The sequence below is a fragment of the Pocillopora verrucosa genome, chromosome 5, assembly GCF_036669915.1.
Source record: "Pocillopora verrucosa isolate sample1 chromosome 5, ASM3666991v2, whole genome shotgun sequence".
Lineage (NCBI taxonomy): Eukaryota > Metazoa > Cnidaria > Anthozoa > Scleractinia > Pocilloporidae > Pocillopora > Pocillopora verrucosa.
Genome location: NC_089316.1, coordinates 27,296,431 through 27,309,905, shown reverse-complemented (window position 1 = coordinate 27,309,905; position 13,475 = coordinate 27,296,431). Strand labels below are relative to the sequence as shown.

Genomic DNA, 13,475 nt, shown 5'->3' with positions numbered 1-13,475 from the left:
TTGGTCGGGTTTTGCGACAATCAATCTACATGCACTCCAATAATTTCAAGAAATTTTCTTTTCCCTTGCGTAAGAGCATGCTGTAGTCGTTTTAGGACAAGAGCATACAACTTTTCAAAGCTAGATTTTCACAAATAGCTTATCTTCTTTGCAAACCGTACCTGGTAACCTCTGGTTCTTTCCATGTCTATTCTCGCCGATGGATTACTTCTCAAAACACAACTAAGAGCCTTAACAGACGCATATAGCCCTTCAACATTGGTTGCCATAGCTACCAAACCCAGCAGAGCAGATACACCACCAATGCATTCTATCAACTTGGAGACTGGGTCTGGACAGAACGTTCGCACACCGGAGCAACCAATGATCACTGCACCAATGGTCCGCGCAGAACCTTGGAGATGGGCAGCGGTGTTGTGTATCAGTCGTACTGGTGTGGTGTTATCATGGGTTGAGAGTCCAAGCTGAGAGAAGTAAAACACCATCAAAAGGGAGTTTTACTTCTAAATTTCATTTACAAAAACAAGTTTGAGCTTGTCCATTTAAGAGTGGTACAAAGAGTCGTACTTTGTCCCACCCGGCCAACCGACTTAAAATATAAATAAAATACAATGGCAAGAATTTAGGAGCAGAACCAAACCTTGCAGGGTTGAGAGGAGATAGTTTAATCCAAGAAATAATCATCAACTAAAGAGGCTCTTGATTATTAAACAAATTCTCCTTGTCAGAGCCTTAGGAAATTATAGAGAACAGTATGGAGAATATGCATTCTAATGATAGGTTATAGAGTCAGGAAGATCTTACCTCTCTCGCTACAGCCTTAGTATCGCTCCTTCTGTAATGCTTTCTGATCTTCGCCAATGTGAGAACTGATTTTGCGTGCGCATGGATACCAAACATGACTTTGTCTTCACTAACAAGTGGTTCAACACCTTCAGCACCATACTGAGGATTAAAGAAAAACAACTTCAATTGATGTGGTTAACTTTGTTTAAGGGCTTATAACACACTCCTATCATTCCTCATGGTCAAAAGTAACTCATTTCATTGATACACTAACCACCGTGAGTTGACCTTCGGGACACGGAGCCTGGAAACTACCGACATAGTTCGGCCCCAGTCTATACATCTCCTCAGCGGTTGCACCAGAAAGAGGCTCTTCTATGAGGTGGGTAGAGCCCAGTCTCCACAACAATCGGGAACATCTGCGGTAGCCTGGGTTGGGTGGGGTACCAAGATAGGCAGAAATGTAAGGAGCCACACTGACTACTGTGCCATCTGGACTGGCCGCGGCTGCCTGGATGTACTTTGACTAAAATAAGAATATTTCAAAACAATAGTTTAAATTTGTGCCATTTCTTAGGTTCAGCGAGGGCTTTACATCTCATCCAATTGGTCTTTTCATCAAAAACTTCAAACAAAGAAGTGAAAACTTTCTCAAAAGTGTGGAATAAAGAACACAATTTGGAGAAGTTAAAAATAATTCATTTCGCGGTAATATTCTCTACGACTGAGATGTCGATATTCATGCGTATTTTTCTAAGAAGCGACACACTATTTCGCCGCTTCGAGCTTTTTCATCAAGAAATAGCAGATTGAAACAGAATATCTCCTTATCAAAATTAAAATTTCTCACATAATAAAGACATTTTCAATTGAGTTTCGAAAGTAATCCCAGATTACATCGGTTTTGCTTTCCTTTTCTCTAGGATTGATCCAAAAAAAACTCGCTTTACTCTTTAGATCAATCAGATGCAAAACTATTACCAATCACGACTTGGTCGCCCGCGTTCAGTTTTCCCGCGCTTTAGGCGGTTTCCTTGTTATGACTTTAAGTTCTCATTGGCTCTTCGGGGTATTTTCTCGTCTTCTGATTGGTCGTTGTGATTGTATTTTGGTTTTGGTCGTAAGATACTCAATCGGAAAGCGCTCTACAGTAAAATACTACACTTACGCGACACGTGCTAACATGCTTCCCATCTACAAACAGAGCACACGTGCTGTTCCTTATCAAGGCTTTGTTTAACACAACCATCACGTGGTGCCACCGGCCTTCCTCTAACAGCTGATCGCTTAGGAACCTGGCCTCTGTGCGTTCACGTTCACGATGAGCCTGCATTACTGCTGACTCGGTACCTTCTGCACAACCACCCTCATCCGTACAAACCTGTCAAGAAGTGAACAAGTTTATTGAGATCGAATTGTTAAGGAGAAACAGTTGCGTGCATAGAGGTCAGAAACACCGGGGGAACAGATAGTGGTGACAACTTTCTTAGTGAGGGGGACGTCTTAGTTAATCCCTGTCACAAAGGGTTCAGACGAATCGACTAAACTTACCACTAGCATTCTGTCTTTAGCTGAGATGCTGATGCTCAAGCAGGGAACGCTTGGGATTTTCTCGCTTCCACCACGAAACTGCCGCATAATTGTCAACAGCCTGACTGGATGCTGGTCTTCTGTGGTGTCACTGTACTGATCAATACACACCCATGATACAAATGTCAATCCTGCCTGGGGGGGGAACACTCTCTCCCCCACCCCTACCCCTGGGACACTGCTCACGACTGCGGAAGGGGCCATCACAGAGCTTACAGTTGCTAGACCTGCTAAGGAATAATATATATGTCACATGTCGAACAATGACAAACGCGGTGTCGTAACAGTTAGCGCGCTGGACCGCGGGGCGTAAGGCCTGGGTTCAAGACCTGGCCGGGTCATTGTGTTATGTTTTGGGCAAACAAACACACTCTCCCCATGCCTCTCTCCACCCAGGAGTATGGAGGGGTATTGGCGCACTAACAGGGTAGCCCGAACAAATGCTAAGGGTTGGGGGGGGGGGGGGGAACCGGGGATGGACCAGCATATCCCATCCAGGGGGGAGGGTAGAGTAGCAATACATCCAGTCGCTTATGTTACAGAAACCATGATGGTTGGGACACTCAAAGGTGGCAATGTCTGTCCTTTAAATCTTGACAACTGTGTTTTGTTCCCGGCCAAAGGAATTTATTCTCCCGACCCAGTAAAACCAGAAGCAGCTCACCTGTGTAGACTTGCGGCGCAATGGCCGGCAAGAACAGACAACCAAACCCATCCACACTCATGTCAAACTCCACAAAAGATGGGCAATCTGTGGCACCATGCGCACGTGCATCTCTTGGGGTTGTCATGGAAACTACACACTTGACACGAGTGAGTGACACAGCACCCCCACCCTGGGTTCCACAAGATACTTCGTCATCATCATCCTTCTCAATATCTTCAACATCATCAGCTTCATCATTCAAAGCATTTGTTGGCTGATTTAACCCATCGCTTTCAATCTCCGAATGCTCTGGGAGATATTCTTCCATGCGTGAAAGTCTGCCTCTTAAGTCATCAAAACTAACTTCAGCTGCTTTAGGTGGGGTGTCTGTGGCACTATCAGCTGTGTCTGTGCTTTGCATTTTCTCGTCTTCAATGTCAGACACCTCTTCGATATTAGTCTCAGAATTTTTTCCTTCAGGTGATTGCTCTGCTGAGCTCTCGCTAACAGTTTCCTTCGTCTCCCCTTTCAAATCTAAAATGACCATATCCTCTCCTTGATCAATGGATGAAACTTCCTGCGCAGTGTTACCAATCGTGTCAATATCTACTCCGTCAACCTCCGCTGTTGGTATGTCTGAGGGCTGATCGTTGGTTTCCATAGTAACACGATACTGCTGGCCATAGGGAAGGCTCGTATCTAGATCGAGAGAATTTTCAAAAGAGCGTCGCGCAGAATTTCCTTTAGATCTTCTCGGTGGAGGTTGTGGCGGGGTATCTTCACTCTCTGATTTATCATCGTCATCATCATTGTCCTCGTCAGTGCAAGGAGGGTTAGGTGAAATGTTCGATTTATGAACTATCAGATACTCGTCCTCGTCAGAATTTGATTCCACATCAGACACTGATTCTGAGCTTGGTTGTATCATACTCAGCATCACATCTCTGAACGTCAGAGTATTTGAGTGTGAATCTGCATCAGAATGTCTCCTACTAACAATGTCGGAAACCTTTCTAGGGGTTCCTTCAGAGACTTTTCTCAAAGACTCGTTTAAATCTTGGCTTTCTCCTGTTTTGTCTTCAGGAATTTCCTCCAGAACAGTTTCGTCACTTCCTTCTTTAGCATCACTTGGTGCCTCCAGAGATTGACAATAAAGAGGGGAACCCAGTCTGAGAAAATCCCTACAATAAACAAAATATCGTAATATGCTAAACTCCGGAAATAGCTCTCTGATAGAAATGCCATTCGGGCATATGGCAATGAATGAACTTTATTTCACCCCAGAGTAAGAAAAGAGGTTTTTAATACGATATCAAGAGGAAAGGAGATCTAGCTACCTGAAATTACCTCGGAGTTTAAGTCTACATCCTTGATGATTTGGGGGGGAATGCTTCGGTGAGTTTCAAGAGTAAAAAAATTAGTGAAAGTAAGAGCTAGTCCCACAAAATGCCAAGGGGGGAGGGTGACCCTTCCATTCTATCACAGAGGAGGAGTAAGACTCTTAGTCGCTTAATTCTACAAAAACCAAAATGTTTACCTCTTTGTTATCTAGAACCAGGGGAGTATCCAGAAAATTTTGAGGAAGGGGGGGTCTAAATTCTGATTAAGTAAACACCTATCTTTATTTCAACACTACAGCCTAAATAAGCTGAGAAATATTTCTTTCTGGGGAAACTTTTGATACTTCAAGTTGAGTAGTAATAAGCGATCCTTTTGTTTCATACAATTAGTAAAAATACACCAGGGTTTATGGAGGGGGGGAGTTGGGTCTGGATCCCAGCCCCTCCCCCTGGATTCATCTTAAATGGAAAAAAATTAAGTTTTAGACAAGTAGCAAAAATACACTAAAACGGGAGGGAGGGGGGTGGGGGGTGGGGGGTGGTGGGTGGCTCTTGACTCCTAGAACCTTTTCCTGAGTTCACCCCTGTGAAAAACGCTTTGTTTAAACCTACCTCAACACTGTAGGTGTCAAGGACTGGGAGGCCAGTCTTTCAAACATTCTTTGTAACGGTGCATGTAATGGATGTTCTTCTGTGACCAAAGCAGCCTCACATCTGTCAAGGATCTGCTGTGGTAGCCCTGCTTCACACATGACTTGCAGGTTGTGCTCACACTTCAAAAGATTCTGTAGATGACAAATCCAGTACAACTGTAGCTCTAAGCATTCCTGCAAAACAAAACCAAAAGGTGTTCTCCTCATTCTTTAACCCATGTACAAAATTCCTTCAGTTGATCCGTTCAGGTAAGAGTGGTCTTGAAGAGCAGTGCTCCAAGTTGGAATCATTTTGGTCACCATGGCAAGTAGAAAAAAAATTGTAAATAGAATAAGAGAGATGGTGAGTTTTGAGCACGGTAAAGAAATAGAGAAAGATGTTTTTCATCTTTTCACGAGTGTGGGACAAAGAAAAAACTCTGAGTTCCCATGAGGAATCGAACCTCAGACCTTCAGATTCTGCACTCTGATGCTCTAACACTGAGCCACAGACTCTACAGTCTGCAGAACACGTGTTATATGAATTTGTCTCACACTCTTGACAAGAGGAAAAACATTTGTCGATCAAATTGTAAACTGATGTTGCCAGTTAAGAAGGAGGCAATAACATTATCATTATTTAATTATTATGATCTTAAGTTAAAGACATTTGCGTAAAATATTTTTAGCACTCTGTTGATGCATTTTTCTTCTCAGTTGTCTTAGGTCTGTGTGTTTGATCTTGAGGTGTTGCACTAGCTTTAAAAAGCCATTGATGGCAATTTTAAAATGAAAATTACAAAAATTGCAACTTCTGTAAGGCAGTTGACAGTGAAAGTCCATGAGGTTTTGAAAATCTAAGCTTAGTTCATCCACAGAGTCAACCCTTACCTCTGATGTAGCAGTGCCATTCATTTTGGAAACAGCTGGAAGAAGATCAACGGCCGCTGTTACTGCACCACCATGATAAATATATGGAACACCAATACCATTTCTCCCTGTTTGTGTTCTGGATGAATCCACTGGTAAGATCCCACCACTCTTTAAACCAAATGAATCTGTAGCCATGTCAAAAAGGTTCTTGAACATCTCATTGGCTGCATACAGCACCGAAACTGGATCAAGATCCAAAGGGTCTTCAAAAACTAATGTCATTGATGATCGGACTGAGTCCGCACTCGCTCGTGGGGTCAGCGGTAGGTGTTGGAGTGATTGCGAAAATCGTCTCTCACAAAGTGTCCATTTCTTTTGTTCTTCACCCACACAATAAGGTGGAACATCAACGATGTCCATTGAAAAGCAACCCAGTAAGCGTATTGTGTCTGAAAGCCCTCGGAATCGGATCTTTACAAGTGAAAAACAACAAAAACAAATATCAAACCAACAACCTCTCCTTTTCTGGAAAATAGGCTTATATATTTGTTTCCAAATAAAAACTACTCACCAAGAAGGGAACAGTTTTCTGATAATCGACAAGCGAAATGATGCATTTTGTGTCATTCGTTCCTTCAAATACATTTCACAGCCAGCACAACAAAACATTTAAAAATAGCTTACCATCACAAACAGACCAGACTTTTCAGAGCGACTTAAACCCTTTATCTCCCATGAGTGACCAAGACAGAATTTCTCCTTACAATATTAATACAATATCAAGGAGACAAGTGATAATAAAGAAAAATATCAGTTAGGAGATTATAAGTTGATCCAATACCAAATTCTCCAAACTGACATCACAAGAACTGTATAGCAGACAGTAAGGAGAATTACTAGTGAGATCTTGGGAGTTAAAAGGTTTAAAAAAAAACATTTTTGTTTCTTGTTCTGTCACAGCAGCAAAATGTTCTCCTAACTGGAATCAGCTATATGTTTAATGGATTATAATTGAGGATAGTCCATCCATTCCTAAAGTGGTGATCAGTATCATTAGATCCATTGAAAAAATTAGGAAATTTTACCTCATCCATGAAGTTCTTGTTGGCAGGATCATCTTGAATGGCAGCTGTCAAAACATGGAACACCGTCCGCAAGAGAACAAGAATCTGTTCCCGGTTAACTATGAGAATACATAGTAATTAACATCATGAATACAGAAGTTTTCTATTGAGTGTAAAAAACTGATATCTAATATCAGCAACCAATCAGAAAGGGATTTACATTATCATTAGCCAATGAGAACTCAAAGTGAAAACAAGCAAACTACTTGACGCACATGAAAACATGGGTGATAAAGTCAGAATTGTTTTCGGTTTTGCATCTGATTGGTTGAGGGGATAGTGAGTTTTCTAGATTGATCACCAAGTAAAGTTAAGAAACATCAAAGCAATCCTGAATCACTTTCAACATTCAATCAAAAACAAGTAAATTAAAACAAAAAACTGCTACAGGTTATGTCAAGTACCATCAGTCCATGCAGGATTTACAGGGTCAGCCAGACTTCCTTCCATGTTTATCAAGACAGACATGACGTACACAAATCCTCCAACTTCACGAAACACAGCTCTTGTTCTGGGATCAAGGTCAAACACTTTAAGCAGTGCATCTAACACATCAGTTTTAAGCTTCACCTCAGACAGCTGAGTTGAGTGCATCAAGCCAAGGAGAGTACCTAAAAGAAAAAAAATTATGTTAGTAAAGATTCCAAAGTTATTATTTTTTATGTTCTTAACAATCACAGCACTTCGCTTTTTCTAATAAATTACACAAAGGACATTGGAAAATGTGAGGACTCTCTTCTACCTCTGGAGAGAATCTTCATTCCCCTAGGAAGAATCCCTCCCACCTCTTCCCTAACAAGAACCTCCCCTACCCCCTGAGAAGAATCTCTCCCCATTGGAAAGAATCTCTCCCACCTCTCCCCTAGCCAGAATCTCTCCTACCCCCTGTGAAGAATCTCTCCCCATCGCCTGAGAAGAATCTCTCCCCATCCCCTGGAAAGAATCTCCCCCTATCCCCTTGGAAGAATCTCTCCCACCTTCCCCCTGGCAAGAATCTCCCCTACCCCCTGAGAAGAATCTCTCCTCACTCTCCTCACATTTCAAAATGCTCCACTGCTCCTGTACTTAAATAATGGCCATGATTAAAAGACTGAATTCCCCTCACCAAGATCATCATTTCCACCACTTAAAATCAACTCTCTGATAATCTTCAAAGACTCTGTCCTTGAACTTGAGTATGGCACAATGTTGTGGACACAGCGAGCTCCTCCACATTCTCTGAACATTGTGGCATTTTTGGGGTTATTTTCCAAGAGTAGTCTTAGGCATCCCATCAACAGGAATGGAAAATCAGGAACATTTTCAGAATCATCATAACCATTCACATCTAGCTGGCTGATGGCTGTCTTGACTGTTTCTAATAGAGAACAAAATGAACTGTTTTACATGATTCTTCTCCAAATTAAAACAAATATCAACTCTTGTAATTATCAATTTTCTAATTCTTAATGAAAGAAACTCCATTTGACCTACAGATCCCAGGTGGAAATCTTATTAAGATCTTGTAGGATCTAACAAGATTCTTAATTAAGAGTCCTAATAAGAATCTTGGTCAGAAACTTTCAAGAATCTCAGTAAGATTTTAACCCTTTAACTCTCATGAGTGACCAAGACAGAATTTCTCCTTACAATATCAATACGATATCAAGCAGACAAGTACTGAGAATAAAGAAAAATATTAATTAGGGGATTGCCGGTATTAGTCGATCCAATACCAAATTCTCCAAACTAACATAACAAGAACTGTATGGCAGACAGTAAGGAGAATTACTAATGAGATCTTGGGAGTATGAGGGTTAGTAAGATTTTCACCTGAGATGAAAATAATGCAAAGAAATAATCCTTGTAGGTGAGCTGCAATTAAACCCTTTACACCCTAACATCAGTATGCATATTCTCCTCACTGTCCTCTGTATATTTCTTAATGTGCTAGAAAGGAGAATTTGTTTCACAATCAAGAGCTTCTCTAGTTGGTGATCATTTCCTTTATTCTCATGACCTTAACCTGTGATTTTGGGAAGATATTGTAATGTGAGGTTAGACGCAAGCAATTGCAGAAAACAAGCCTTAAAAAAAAAAAAATTCATGCTTTGACAGAATTCAATTGTATGCCTCCCAGACACTAGTTGGGCCCTGCTATCGACTGAGTGAGAAAGCCACATTTGGGGGCAGGGCGCTTTTTAGAGGGGATTTTTATGGGCATAAAAAAAAGTCATCTTGGTCAACTTCTGTAGCTCCCACTGCGTGCCTGCATTTTGACATCAACATCTGGGAAATATGACATGTGCTTTGTCAAAAAAGGACTAATCGCAGTGTTTGTACTGGCATATTTTGCCGACCAAAATTGTTGAGTCGGAAACTTGCCTTATTGCCTAACTGATTGTTTACTCAGCTTGATCACTGGAATATTTTTGGATTTTCATAGGAATACCTGTAAATAAATGGTTGAGTTTTTGCTTTCCAGCCTTACGATTATGTAGTTCTGCGAATTGCGTAATAACTTCCAACAATCATATTTAAATTAGCCTTACCGTCATATTTTTCCTTCAACCCATCAGCATATTGCTTAAGACAGTTTGTCAAAACTTCTAAAACTCCTACATCCCTGAACACATCTTTATACTTGGGATCAAAGCTCAAAATGCGAATAAGAAAACAAAGAGCAACTTGATGACAGCCAGAGACCCTATCAGAAAAAAAAATATTAAAGGAAATAATTGGTTGTATGTAAAATACTTATTTCTTTTCTCCTTTTTCTTCTACAATGAATTTCAGACAAAACTGAACTCAGGTGATGTCATAAACAGAGATTGTTCAAGTACAGTTGAAGCAAGAGAAATAGGTTATCTTCACATTTTTTTTTTTTAAAGAAAATATGATCTTACTTCTTGTTCTTGTAAAGAATGCTGACAGAGATCAGCTCCGGGCATGGTACCCAATTGAGATTACAAATCACCAGTTCCAGTAATTGGAAAATTCTTTCCTGTACTTCAATGTCCTTCTCCGGAGCTTTTTCAACAAATAACGACAATGTATGCTGTGGTTCCAGAATGAAAAAATTTGCGTTGTCTGAGCGATAGATGTTCTTGATGCAATCCAGGATATTTAGACAGAGGAGCTTGTCTGTTGTCTGCAAAAGAGCAAGATCTAATGAGCCTCATTCATTACATGGTGGAATGTTACCAACAAAAGGATTGATCAATGCTAGTTTGAAACTGCACACTGAAATCTAAATCTTTACCTTTAGGAACACGGTTTGCAGAACTTGAAAAGCCTCAATATTTCTGACGCTACTGCCTGGTAATAAAATTTACAATCATAAGTTAAAACATTTCACTCTATGTATAAACTATTGTATTTTATAAAGATTTCAAGCCCTGAGAAAAAGCAGTAACAAATACAAACAAATTGAAATTACACAACATACATAAATATGGAATAATAATAATGATAAAACTTTATTTAAACACAACAAATATTTAAAGGTAATGTTAAATATAGCATAAATAATATTAATAAATGATAATATTAATAAATTTATCTAAAAATATAAAATATATACCTATTAAATAATAAAGCAATATATATCTCAGACATTGCTAAACAGTGACTCCAAATCCAAAAGAAACCCACAAAAACCAGTTAATTGAAATTGATTGATATTCATTGAATTCAGAACGACTGCCCAAAAGTGTCTGACGGTTAACACTTTAACTCCCATGAGTGACCAAGACAGAATTTCTCCTTACAATATCAATACAATATCAACCAGATAAGTGATGAGAATAAAGAAATACAGACTGTAGGCATAGAGTTGAACTTGAGACACCCAAGAACAAATTCAGAGAGTAACAGAGTTAAAATATTTAACCGTGGACCACCAGATCACAAGCCCAGCCCTCTGACCACTCTGCCACTCTGCCTTTTTAACTTTAATCATGACTGTATAGAGGACTACAATTACCTCCACCAATTGGTTTCGGAATTTCAAATTCAGGATCCTGGAATGGGGTACCAATACTGACAAGAGGTCCCAATGTGACATGACCAATCATGACTAGCGATGACACAAGAAGAACAACATTCCTACAGGCTTCACGAGCTTCATTCTCTGTCATCTCTCCTAGCATTAAAAGCAGTTCTGACAGGAAAAGGTAGCCATGACAACTTCGAAAATCAGCCAATAAATAATGAGAAATTGCTGATGAGTCTTTGAGACAACAAACCAGTGTTACAATCATTTCTACCAACTCCAAAGGATTCACTTCTTGGATTTTCCGCATGTTCATCAGACATTGTTTAAAGCATGACTTGCCTAAAAAAAAAAAAGGACAAATGTTTACATAACTTCCTTTGACACAAATTTAACCATTTAACTCCTTTGAACAATCAAAATAGAAATTCTTGCAACAGTTACAAAATCAATGCAATATCAAGCAGACAAGCAATGAAAATAGAGAAAAATACCAGTTAGGAAATTTCAGTTGATCCAATATCAAATTCTCAGAAGTAACATCATAAGGATATATAGCAGACAGTAAGGAGAATTGCTTAATGAGATCTTGGAGTGAGAGGATTATTTCAATCCACAACATTTATTCCTACTACATGCTTCATTTTTGGATGACAATGATAAATTCCTCTGCTCCTTTAAAGAAAAAAAATTTTTTTTTTAAAATTTATTATCTTAATTTATACATGGATAATCTCATGTTATCAATGACAAAATTCTTCCTTCTCAAAAACAAAACTATGTTTCCCTTTTTAGGAGGTGCATGCCTTTGTTTTGTTTATTTAGTTAAAATTTGCATTTCCTCATTCAAGGATTATTTTATGTAAAATCATCTCATGTTTTCAAAATCTCAAGAGGGTGTCTGAATGGGAGACATATTTAAAATAATTTCTGAAAATAATATTCACTGATAAGGAAGTTTTTTTGATGATAAAGAAAAACATCAGAGATGAAATACTAAGGGTATTTTCTTTAACAGTTTTTCTTAGAGGAAAAAGTGATGCCACATTTTCACACTTTTTTTGTACCATCCCATTAGATATTAATTAGAAATTAATCTATTTCTGACTGTTTTGATCAGCATTTATTTGTTTATATTTTACTGAAATGACTCTGGTGAAACTTCTTGTACAAACACTCATTTTATATATAGTTTATGTAAACTGATACATCAAAAAATTTCCTCTTCTAATTTGGTCTCTTTCGTGGAAACAAAAGCTTAAACAAAATGAAAGAGGATGAGAAAAATGTATTCAAATCAGATTGAAAGATTGTAACTTTCTGAGATCAAATCTTCAAATCTAAAAATTCAATAACTACATGTACAGCTAACCAAACGCTCTTGACTCGAAACCGACATGGCCACAAAAACATATTTAATTATTTAAGAAAAAAAACATTTTGATCGTCGTCAAAACAAGTTAGAAATTGAAAGAAGTAATAAAAGAAGCTTCTAAAGAAAACAATAAACCTATTAACGACTGGCACGATTTCAAAATTATCTGCTAATCGATGTCTGCCATTAGTTTACTTACTGTGAATATAATGCACTACGTCTCGGTCCAAACCATGGCGAAATAAACTCATCAGAATTTCCGACACACAGCTTCGCCACTGCGCATTATGTTTTGGGATCGGGCACGATATTGCAGTAAAGAGCAACGCCAGATCGTCTGTGTGAACAAGTTCCCTGGAAGTCGCGTGATAATTGCATAATTTTACCAGCACTTGAGTGTACAACTTTTGAATTGTTATAGCATCATCTTCCATATCTTCACTACTCTTGTCACTAGTTTGTTCTATTGGGGGTAAATCGTAGAATAAGTAAAGACATTTGACCATGTTTGAAGGCAAACTCGCGGCCACCATGCATTCCACTACTGGGGTATCTGCCGAAGCAAGAATATTCAGCGTGTTCAACAGAGTCCATCCAGATACAGTATCCTCCGCAGAATCACGCATAAGAAATTCAATGATCATTCTACTAGCTGTTTCTTTTTGTTGATTCGCTGCTCTTCGTCGAATTTCGTTCACCATAAGCCGAGAGACGTGCGCGGCGAATTGACAAACATCTCCAAATTTCTCTGTTATACAACTGGGTTTAGCGTGGCCGAACACTTTGCAAAACAAAGGCAGCATCATATACAGCTTAGACTCTTGTTCAGGAACAGTTAGTGGCACAGGTGAATGAAGGAATTCCATGAACAGCTTTCGTAAATGTCGCAACGATAAAGCTTCATCTTCGCTCGATTGATGAATGTTCGGAACCGGTCGCCCGGATTTACCAACAAGCTTTCGAACAAATTGCATTTTTGCGATCCTTTTGGAACTAGAGCTAACACTTCAAGGTTTCTCTAGTGTTAAGGGACCCATAGTTATAAGAACTAAGCGCAAATCAAGGCCATCAGCCGAGATTTTTTATAGAAACCTCACGAGTTTGTATAACTGTCCATTTTCCAAAACTTCCCTATG

General features: G+C 39.3%; 1 protein-coding gene across 3 annotated transcripts in view; it reads right to left on the bottom strand.

Annotated features, from left to right (window-relative positions):
• Positions 1-13,460, bottom strand: part of LOC131777514 (WD repeat and FYVE domain-containing protein 3) — a 58,160-nt gene extending 44,700 nt beyond the window's left edge. For 2 of the 3 annotated variants that reach the window (XM_066167059.1, XM_066167061.1), the window contains exons 1-16: positions 12,539-13,460; positions 10,956-11,306; positions 10,233-10,288; positions 9,877-10,121; positions 9,523-9,677; positions 8,097-8,348; positions 7,396-7,602; positions 6,953-7,050; positions 5,886-6,338; positions 4,975-5,189; positions 3,041-4,203; positions 2,338-2,606; positions 1,955-2,167; positions 1,061-1,312; positions 805-945; positions 162-464 (exon numbers count right to left, since the gene is read on the bottom strand). In XM_066167059.1, coding sequence (XP_066023156.1) covers positions 162-464; positions 805-945; positions 1,061-1,312; positions 1,955-2,167; positions 2,338-2,606; positions 3,041-4,203; positions 4,975-5,189; positions 5,886-6,338; positions 6,953-7,050; positions 7,396-7,602; positions 8,097-8,348; positions 9,523-9,677; positions 9,877-10,121; positions 10,233-10,288; positions 10,956-11,306; positions 12,539-13,313 — 5,148 coding nt within the window. In that variant the 5' untranslated portion in view covers positions 13,314-13,460. The remainder of the gene's footprint in view (positions 1-161; positions 465-804; positions 946-1,060; positions 1,313-1,954; positions 2,168-2,337; positions 2,607-3,040; positions 4,204-4,974; positions 5,190-5,885; positions 6,339-6,952; positions 7,051-7,395; positions 7,603-8,096; positions 8,349-9,522; positions 9,678-9,876; positions 10,122-10,232; positions 10,289-10,955; positions 11,307-12,538) is intronic. The other variant, XM_066167060.1, reaches the window with a different exon arrangement.
• Between the last annotated feature and the right edge of the window lie 15 nt (positions 13,461-13,475).